The 10,101-nt window shown below is 50.6% G+C and overlaps 2 protein-coding genes and 2 non-coding genes across 4 annotated transcripts; 1 reads left to right on the forward strand and 3 right to left on the reverse strand.

Moving 5' to 3' along the window:
• Nucleotides 1-214: 214 nt before the first annotated feature.
• On the forward strand, nt 215-2,071 carry LOC124657574. The gene is made up of 5 exons (XM_047196103.1): nt 215-535; nt 642-1,325; nt 1,466-1,545; nt 1,635-1,706; nt 1,792-2,071. The coding sequence occupies exons 1-5, from the start codon at nt 215-217 to the stop codon at nt 2,069-2,071; spliced, it is 1,437 nt and encodes a 478-aa protein (XP_047052059.1).
• A 1,726-nt stretch (nt 2,072-3,797) lies between these two features.
• TRNAS-AGA lies at nt 3,798-3,879 on the reverse strand. Its single transcript has one exon. It is a non-coding gene; the product is annotated as a tRNA-Ser (tRNA).
• Nucleotides 3,880-7,646: 3,767 nt separating this feature from the next.
• TRNAS-AGA lies at nt 7,647-7,728 on the reverse strand. Its single transcript has one exon. It is a non-coding gene; the product is annotated as a tRNA-Ser (tRNA).
• Nucleotides 7,729-8,008: 280 nt separating this feature from the next.
• Nucleotides 8,009-9,240, reverse strand: LOC124657575 (probable purine permease 5). The gene has a single exon (XM_047196104.1). It carries the CDS (start codon nt 9,170-9,172, stop codon nt 8,009-8,011), a length of 1,164 nt encoding a protein of 387 aa, XP_047052060.1. The 5' UTR covers nt 9,173-9,240.
• Nucleotides 9,241-10,101: the final 861 nt, after the last annotated feature.

Here is a 10,101-nt window from a genome sequence, read left to right on the forward strand (position 1 = left end):
CCACTTGCAGCCAGATCCAGCCGATCCCTCAACGGCTAGTTCCATTCCCCAACCGTTGGGCAGCCAACAAAATCCTCTTCCCTGCTGTCGCTTCTGTCACCGATTTTCCGTCCTCCTGTCATCTCCCTCCATCGCTCACGCTCCCCTGCTCCTCACCACAGCTCACCGGCGCAGCACTCTCGCTCTGCTCTGCTCTTCACCGGATTTGACAACAATGGGGTACACGTACACGCCGACGTACTACTCGGGCCTGCAGGACACCATCGCATCCGTGTGCAAGTCCATCTTCACCAGGCCCGGCCGCCGCCTCACCGCCGACCAGGCCGCGGCACGCCGCCACGCCGACGCGCTCAAGTGGCAGCAGGACTCCTTCCACCGCATCCTCCACCTCTCCGCCCTCCACCGCGAGGGCATCGTCCCGGCCGCCGACGTCCAAGCCTTCCGCGCCTCCGTCCTCGCCACCCTCGCCGCCACGCCATCCCCGCAGAACCCGGACCACCCGCCCATCCTCCGCGACAAGCTCCTCTTCCTCCAGGTACCCGCTCGTCTCCCACCTCCCCTTCCACTCGACCAGCGTCGATTCTTGGCTGGAAAGAAATCGTAGTACTCATCTTGGCCGGCCCCCGTACGTCGATTTGCAGGAGCTGCTGCGCGCCAAGTGCATCTCTCCGGCCGAGTTCAACGCTGCCAAGAGGCCCCTCGCGCAGCGCCTCGCCGCGCTCGGGGTCGCCGTCGACTGCCCCGACGCGGACGCCGCGCAAGGCCGCTCGTCCGCGGAGGAGTGGGCGGAGATCGACCTCCGCGACCCGCCGGCGCCGCCCGCTGGTTCCGACAGCAAGCAGCCCAAGCACAAGGCCTTCGTCTCGCCGTGGAAGAGCCGGGGAGGCGGCAAGAAGGACCAGGACCCGTCGTCGCGGCCGCCCCTGGCGCCGGTGGACCAGAACCACCACGCGTCGGTCCTCATGGCCGAGATCTCGCCGGCGGAGGCCTCCGGGAAGCCCGAGAAGGGGAAGAGGAGGCACCTGACGGCTATGTTCGGCGGCGAGAACAAGGAGCCCGCCGCGGACGGCGCCGAGGAGGAGAAGGGGAGCGTGAAGGGCAAGAAGAAGAGTTCTTGGGGGTTCGATGGGCTCAAGAAGTGGAAGAAGGCAGGCGGCGGCGGCTGCGTCAATGAGGATGCCGTCGCCGCCGGCGAGTGCGCCCCGCCGCGGTCTTCGTACAGCGAGTGCCGGCTTGAGGCGAGCCCCGCCCCGGATGCCAAGAGGGCCAAGAAGAAGAAGCTTCAGGCCGGCGATGTCTCTGCTTCCGATTTGGCCAATGACAAGGTACTGAAATCGTTGGCTCTTTCAAATTGTGTCGAATTGAATATCACTGCCATTTAGCGAAACAGCATCATTGACTTACAACTCTGAAGATTTGTGAATGTCAGTACAGTACTGTGTTTTGAGTGTCTTTTTCACTGAAGGTTTTGGCGGAGGAAACAAAGAAGGAGCTCTCAAGGATTCAGGCCGAGCTATCATCCACCAATCGGAACATTAACTTCTCGTAAATCTCGAAAACACTTCTTGTTGTTGGAAGAAGGCAATTGTATCTCTTGTTTCAAGTCCTAAAAAAGAGTGCTCTTGGATTTGCAGGGATCAGCAGATTGAGACCATCTCAACAAAGCTCCCAATGGACAAGTCCGACCTCGACACATTCTTCCCAAAGTACTGCCACACAACGATCCCTCATTAAGATGTAACCTGTAGTATTTTCGCGATTCTGAGACGACATATCATCTATCTTTTGCAGGGCATGGTGCGAGCAGCACGGGGATGGTGTGATCGACGCCGCGAAGAAGGAATTCAAGGGGCACGTTGAGGAGATTGAGAAGCAAAGGGAGGTAGACAGCTTCAACCCCAGGGCCTTCTCCGCTTTCGAGGAGGACAGCTTCAACCCCAGGGCCTTCTCCCAGCCCCAGTCAGCTGCCAAGGGGAAGAAGGTTCAGGAGAGCCTTGAGAGCACCGAACATTTCACCAACCCTTTCTATGACGAGAAGAACCCATTCTTGAACCAAAGTTACAACAACTGAAGATGACCGTTGTATTTTGGGTTCAGCAATAAGCATGTACCGTGTTCTTGCTGCTGGACTGGTGTTGTACTTATTATTATGGTTCATGGTTCAATTGTTATATTGGACCTTGGCAGTGTTGTGCTATGTTGTGTTTTAAGATGTAACAAATTCTACAATATCTGGTTAAAGTTTGTATTGAAGAGTCGGATCCCTTTGTTGATCACTCGCCTTCATCAATCTGTGCTGATGATGACAATCTGCGCCGTGAGGAACGAGGACTCGCCGCCAGCCTTGAGGCCAAGAGGGCAAAGCAGAAGTTCACCCTAAACCCTGCCGCCGCGGTGATCTCTGTGCTGCCAGCGGAAATCGTTCGGAACTGTGTTCAATTGGACGAGCTCAATAGATTTTTTGGTGTGCAGTTGAACTGAATTTTGAAAGTCCGTGCTCCATCTTTTTACATGATAAGTCAGCATCCCTTGGAGGCGCAGCCTGTAGAGAGAATCAAGCGTGATATTCAGCTTGCCACATTTGAATTCCTAAGAGCATCTCCAGCCGCGTCCCCCAAAGCGTCCCCCAAACCGCGCCGGATTGAGCGTTTGGGGGACGTGTTTTGTTCGTGCCGCGTTTGGGGGACGTCGCTCCCCAGCCGCGTCCCCCAAACGCCGCCCCCAAACATTTAAAATAATTTTTTTAACACATAAACCATTTATATCAAATGTAGCACATGAATAAAAATGTTTGCGAGGATTGTTTTCAAATTAAATTACAACAAACAATAAAACAAGTAATCAAATATAATAAATAGGGCTAGATGCTACATCAAGGTGCCACGGTATTTCCTTTGATCCTCCACAAATGCTCAACGAGATCAGCTTGAAGTTGCTCATGCACATTGTCTGTCACGGATCTCGCGTGCATGGCGAGAAAATCAGCAAAATCTGCAGGCAACTCATGATCAACCTCCACGAGAGGGCCTTGACACTCATAGGGACCAACATGTGACCTAACATGATTCTTGCGGTCATCCTCGATGATCATGTTGTGCATGATCACACAAGCCTGCATCACCTCCTGTGCGCGGAGGTGGGGCGGATTTGACGGCAGACGACGCAACAAACAGCGGCCAATCGCGCCTACCTGGCAAGTCGTCGAGCACCTTCTGTGCGCGGAGGTGGGGCGGATTTGACGGCGCGTTCTGGGACGCGCTGGCGACGCGGCGGCGGCACGACCGGCGGGAGCCCAGCCGCGACAACGGTGCCGACTCTCAGCAGAGATCGACGCCCAAACGGCCGGGAAATCCAGCGGCGGCGGTGGGGTGGGAGGCGCGGGAAGGAAGGAGCGACGAGAAAAGAGGCGCGAACTAACGGTTTATGCAAATAGTCGCCGACATGTGGGAGCCCGCCTCGCTTTTTGTTATGTCCGGCGTCCCCGGAGCGTCCCCTGTGGGACGGGGACGGGCTCGGGGCGCCGGACACCGTATCGGGCCGCGCCGGACAAAAATGGGCTTTGGGGGACGCGGCTGGAACGCTTTTTTTGTCCGGCGCGCCCCAAATTCCTTTGGAGGACGCTTTGGGGGACGCGACAGGCTCTAAGTAGTCCCACATTATTGTGGAACCCAAAAAAAATGACTCGGGTGAGCTCAATAGATTCAGCTTACCGTTGCACTTCAACTATTCAGTAGTCATATTCTTGTGGAACTGTAAAAAAAAGGAATGTTCAGGCATAAAATGAATAAATGTTCAATCGTGGTCGGCAGGATTCGAACCTGCGCGGGCAAAGCCCACATGATTTCTAGTCATGCCCGATAACCACTCCGGCACGACCACTTGTTGGGAAATTTGAGCAGCAATACCATATCTGACCAGCACCAACTAAGCCATGCATTTTCATTTGTGACAAAAAGGACGAAACACGCATTACGTTTGCAACAGGTGAAACATAAGGATCCAACAATGCTTCTTCAGTACAAGTAATCCACTGATAAACATGGCGCGCAACTAACCTACACCACCTCTCAGACCTCAGTTCAGCATAACTTAGCTTAACTTTCCTATGAGTGACCTGAGAGAAATTAGCTTCTTAACACAACACCATCACTTGCTTCCCACCAGCACACATAAGCAGTTACCTACAGGGCTTCATGTGAAAACTTAAAACACTAGTACTACAGATAAATATAAAACACGAGATATGCAGGAGGCTCGAATTCTTCCGGGTGTTAACATTTTTCTATGGTAAATGGCCCTTTATTGATTACTTAATATCAGTACATAAAACATCCCAGATGCATTTAGGGACATAGTATAGGATAAAACATGAGCTAGCTACATTACAATATCTAGCTAAAATGGGTGCCACAAAATTAACAAAAAAAATGATGAATATGCTTGAAAACAGCAGTCTTCGAGTCCACACCTTATATCAGGGACAGACAATGGGGGACGAAGATGACATTGTCAAAGCCTCGATCTCATGCCAGTGAGACCACACGCCTAAGTGCCAGAGTACTTCCGCTAGTTCAGGCGAAGTGAAGCCTAGCAACGGCTCGCTGGCCGCGAGAAGACAATGTCTGAATTGATCACGAATCACTATCCCCGAAGCCATGCCCTGCCTGAAGGATGAAGACTGCACCATCAACATTGATGAGGACCCTATCCGGCGGCGGAGACCATTTCTTTGGTGTTATAGTCTCACGTTTGTGATCCGATGAGGTTTAAAGCACTATTGCGCAATCATATCAACATACGCTATTGATTTTGCAGTTGTAGAGTTAGGATTCAGCGGAGCTTGGTTGTTTCGAGCGTCGTTCCTTGCCTCCCATAAATGCCAAAAAAAAAGTAACCACAAGCACTATCGCCTCTAGTTCAGTTGTTCCGATGAGAAATCACTGAGACGGGATTTGGTCAACAAGATATCATGTCTGTTCGATCAACTGAACCCTCAAAGAAATTTTAACCAACTGCTATACCTCTTGAGCATATGTTGACAAATCAAGAGGGAAAACAAGCATCACTCGCCGGTATTGGTCATCTCTAGGGAGACAATCATGCACAAATCTCCAACGATGAACCTTCATTTTGTTTAGCGCCTTGATATTCTATATCGCCTTCCACGACGCCTCCTCTTCACCATACCGCGAGGCCAAACCTCTACCAAGAGCCCTCCACGGATGCGTGTCAGAAAGAAATTGGAAGACCAAGCCATGTTTAGGCTGACCAAACTATATATATACCACGCTTAGCATGTGGCCAACATACAAAATCTTCCCCACCATGTCGGCTAATCGGCACTTGGATGATTTTGGATTCTGTCTCTGGATCAAATAAGTCGTTGATCGCCTCACAGATCCACTCCCTCGTCTCCTCAGCAAACTATTAGTTAACTCTGGCGATTACAATGAATTAGTTTTAGTGGTTCGAACATATGGGGAGGTTGATCTGGTATCCAATGATCATAAGTAATCTTGAGCGATTTACCATCCCAACGCCCCACTGAACACCTCGGAGAAGTCTTCCCAGGTATAATATGATGATCTAGGTTTAGGTGCATGCCAAAAAAACAGAATGAGGGAAATATCTTCCTTTCAGCACCCGGGCACAAGGCGAGCGAGGTCGGTTCAGTGAGAAGTTGCCATCCTTGTTTGCCCAACATCGCCTAATTATTCAATGACAAGTCGCGGGAACCCATTCCACCTTGAGATTTGGGAGACGAAAGCCACTCCCATGATATCCAATGCATCTTTTTATTTCCATCTTCCACACCCCATCACCGATTATCAATAATAGATCTCATCTTATCGCAGTTGGTCATGGGTATCTCGAGAAAACTGATAACATAAGTAGGGACAACATGTATAACCACCTTTAGAAAGGTGGCCTGCATGTAACCCTATTAATACGCTTCCAGATGATCTCATAAAGGAATTTGAAAGTAGCCACCCGGGATCTTCCAAACGAAGTAGGCATTCCAAGATAAAAATCATTATGAGTTTCACTTTGCAAACCTAGACTGTCTTTTGCGCTTCCCTTAATTAGATCATTGCAATGATTGCCAAAGAACACTAAGGATTTGTCCAAGTTGATCGTTTGGCCAGACGCACCACACTATTTCTTCCACATGTGTTTCAGCCTTTCAGGGCATCCACACTCGTACTATCACCCCGAGAAAAGAAAATTTTATTATAGGCATATAGTAAATGTGATATAGGAAGCTAAGTCTACCATTTATGATACTACAGATCTCACCACGGTACTCCTTTTGCTGCAGCAAACATATGTAACAACCCTTCTATGCAAAGGAATAAGGGTTTAGTGCATCACCTTGACGAATACCCCTAGACAGCAAAACTGGGTCAGTGAGCTTGCCATTAACGCGGATAGCATAGCGGCCACACATCACACATCTCATGATCGACTAGATCCATGTAGGAGAAAAAAACAAGCTTACTTAGGAGGGGAGGTCACATGTTTGGCCCTCTCGAGATCGGGAGGGGGATCTACAGTTCCACCTGCGTAACCATGATGTGATCCAGAGTTACTAATTAAAACTGCGGAACATAGAGCCGGAGGGATTGGTATCGCGCGAGGGAGCTGTTGGTGCATGGGGAGTTTTCTAGATAAGGTAAGATGGCATCCTTGACGGTGGCCGAGTCCCACTGGGTATTTTCAGGAAACTATGTCAATATTTACATAGTAAAATGTATATAGTACAACGAAGGCTTGTGCTTCCATAGACTCCAAATACTAAAACAATTTTCTAAGTGAAGGTGAAAGACGGCTGAATCTGTTTGGATGAGGGTAGGCTTACAATGTTTTAAGATTTTGGGATCTATTGAAGCACGGCCTACAACAAATTATTTCATGATGAATGTAACATAACAATATTTAAGATATTATTTAGATCACACGCATTAGAGATATTTATACACTATACATTTAAGCAATGTTAAAACATAATTCAAGAACTGTTTTTATAACTATAGTTCAATTTTATAACTCAAAAGTTTAAATGGATATGTATATTACAACATCGTAATAATAATAATAAAATGGCATAACTAACATTTTAGCAACATTTGTATGTGATTAAATACGTGGAATAATTAAAAATATCCTCTCAATGATGTAGATAAACAAAACTAACAACTATTAAATTTCAATATAAATTTGTGTATGTGGTCTCTAATTTATCTACTCCCTCCGTCACAGATTAGGTGTCCGATCGGCAATTTTGCAAAAACAACTCGTACAAATCCCCTACCAATTCTTCGGTCCCCTTCGTCAACCCCCTCCTTCGATCACTTCTCGTCATCCGACTGCCACCCGACGCTGCCCTCTCCTCGAGCTTGACCATGGGCCGACCGCCACCAAATACTATTTGCTTTCAATCCCTGCATCTTTCTTTTTTCTGTAGCTCACGGATGATGTATAAACTTGTGTCATAAATACTAGATGTGCAGACCAAAAACTTAAAAAGAAATTCGAAGTTTAAATAAAAGGCTGCAATGAGCTAATAACAGCATGGCTAAACACCAGCGAGACTTTTAAGCTGCTGCATTTTAAAAATTCATATAGGAGAAAATGGGGGAAAAAAGCGTGGTCGGCAGGATTCGAACCTGCGCGGGCAAAGCCCACATGATTTCTAGTCATGCCCGATAACCACTCCGGCACGACCACCTTGTGATTATTCTGCTTAAACGAGTTTAACATCTTTTGGCTCTCCCTCTAAACACCTCTTTGAGCTGCTTTCTCTGATCTTAGAGTAGAAGAAATAACTGAATCTTGCGATAAAAAAAAAAAAGAAGCAGCGTGTTCGGCGTCAGACAAGTATAAACATCAATCAGTCAGTTCAACCAAATAGACATTCCAATTTGGAACCTAATTACTCCCATCATGTCCATCCACTCGCAACTGAATCATTGTTACACAGTCAAAACAATACACTCCTTCAGTGAGATCAGCTCATGGTTTGCCTCCCTCTTCGAGATCGATGCATGGACGTTTTCTTGGCGGCGCCGGAGTGGCCAACCATGTAGGACCCGAATCCCCACACCGTGATGACCAAAGACAGGATCTTGAACCCGCTCATGGGGTCATGGAACCAGATCACCGCCGCCACGCTCGTCACCGGCACCCTCACCGCGTTCAGCACGCCCGCCAGCACCGTCGACCCCAGGTACACCACCCCCGTCGCCCCCAGGACGCCCACCTGGAACGTCGCCGCCGACCAGCCCAGCACCATCGCGTACGCCCCTTTGCCGCCGGCGAACCCCGCCGCCTCCTGCCCCATCGCCCCGAACCCCTCCCCGAAGACGGCCAGCCCAGCCGACGTGAACGCGAACGCGCTCAGCGACACCGCCGCCTGCTGCTCCAGCACCACGTGGAAGAACCAGGACGACGGCGACGAAGCGGCCCCTCCGCCGTCATTACTGCCGGCAGCGGCGGCGAGGTGCGTGGCGAAGGCGAGCTCCGAGAGCGCGAAGATGAGGCCGTGGAGCGCCGACCCGAGCACGTCCAGCGCGAACCCCACCGCGTACTGGCTGTCCGTGATCCCCGGGTACCGGTCGGACCCGGAGTCCAGCGCGACGATCACCACGCCGGCGGTGATGACCACGATGGCGTTCACCGTGGCCAGCCCCATCCCGTTGTTCTTCTTGACAATCAAACGGCCGAACACCGCCGAGAAGGCGAGGGACGACGCGGCGACGAGCGACGCGGTGGAGGCCGGGAGGTACGCGTACGCCCAGGCGTACATGAGGTTGTCGGCGGCGCTGAGGAGTCCCAGCAGCGCGTACCAGAGGCAGAGCCCGGGCGGCGGCGGCCACGTGGGCGACGCCCCCTCGATGAGGAGGTAGCAGGGTGGCAGGAGCAGCGCCGGGATGGGCCAGCCGGCGACCGCCGACCACGAGAGGATCCACTTGCTCTGCCCGCCGCCGTCGTAGTAGACCCGCGAGAGCAAGCTCGACGCCGGGAACGCCGTGAGCATCGCGCCGGCGCTGAGGGCGAGGAGCGCCCAGAAGGAGGGCGGCTTGCCACGGTATGCCGTCACCGTGGAGGAGATGAGCTTCGACGCTCTCTGGAGCAGGGAGACGTCAGGGTCCGATGATGAGTCCTCTTCCATCGCTGCAACTTCTGGCGAGCAGCGCGCGGCGGCAAAGGAAACGAAATACAAAATTCAGATATGGTGATGCAAATTTAGCTAGTAGTATGCTGTAAATCCGAATTCAGACATGCAACTAAACTCTGAATTTTTCGGTCAGTGCAAGACATGCAACCAATGGAATTAGACGGAACTGAAGCGGACCTGGGGCGGCAGCTATGAGCGGGACTCGGATGGCCTGGTGCCGGAGCTTCTCCATATCCTCTACCTGCAGCTTGGATCAGTCGGAACTTGGAAGACGACGACTCCCAGCCAAGCCTCACAGCCTCTTTTGTCGATGTGGATTGTTGTCTACCTGTTAGGGATCTTGGAGATCAATATGCATAGTACGGTTGGTAGAGACTCGCTTGGTACGATCGTGGTCGATGTGGATTCTTGGTATGGTTTCTTCTTCCTCTGTTCCGGGAGAGAAAAATTAAGGGCCAGCGTTTTCGACGTGTTTCAGCAGCGTACACACAACCAACCAGTAGAATAGTATCTACGTCTCCCTCATGGGTAGCTGTAGCTCTCAGAAAACAAATTCCTCCTCACGATATATGTTGATGAGATTTGCTGGTTTAACCCTGCCCAAAAAGGTGTCTCAGTCAATGTGGTTGTAGCTCCAGTCTGGGTGCATTTGATTACTTTGACGTTCTTCGATAAATATGTGTGCAATTGAGAGGCTTGCAGCCCCATTGTTGTGAGTAGGCAGTGCTCTATCAATTTATTTCAGCTAGAGGGATTCTTTTATATGTGGATTGGCAGGGCATGTTCCAAAGCTTCTATGAGGTCTAGTGTAGACCTCTAGTGTAGATTTCACACCAAAATTTATGACTGTCGATATCAGTGGGATGCTAGTTGGGGATTATTCTGGAAGGGCCAAATCCCATCGTGGATGTTGATGAGAGCAA

The sequence above is a fragment of the Lolium rigidum genome, chromosome 5, assembly GCF_022539505.1.
Source record: "Lolium rigidum isolate FL_2022 chromosome 5, APGP_CSIRO_Lrig_0.1, whole genome shotgun sequence".
Lineage (NCBI taxonomy): Eukaryota > Viridiplantae > Streptophyta > Magnoliopsida > Poales > Poaceae > Lolium > Lolium rigidum.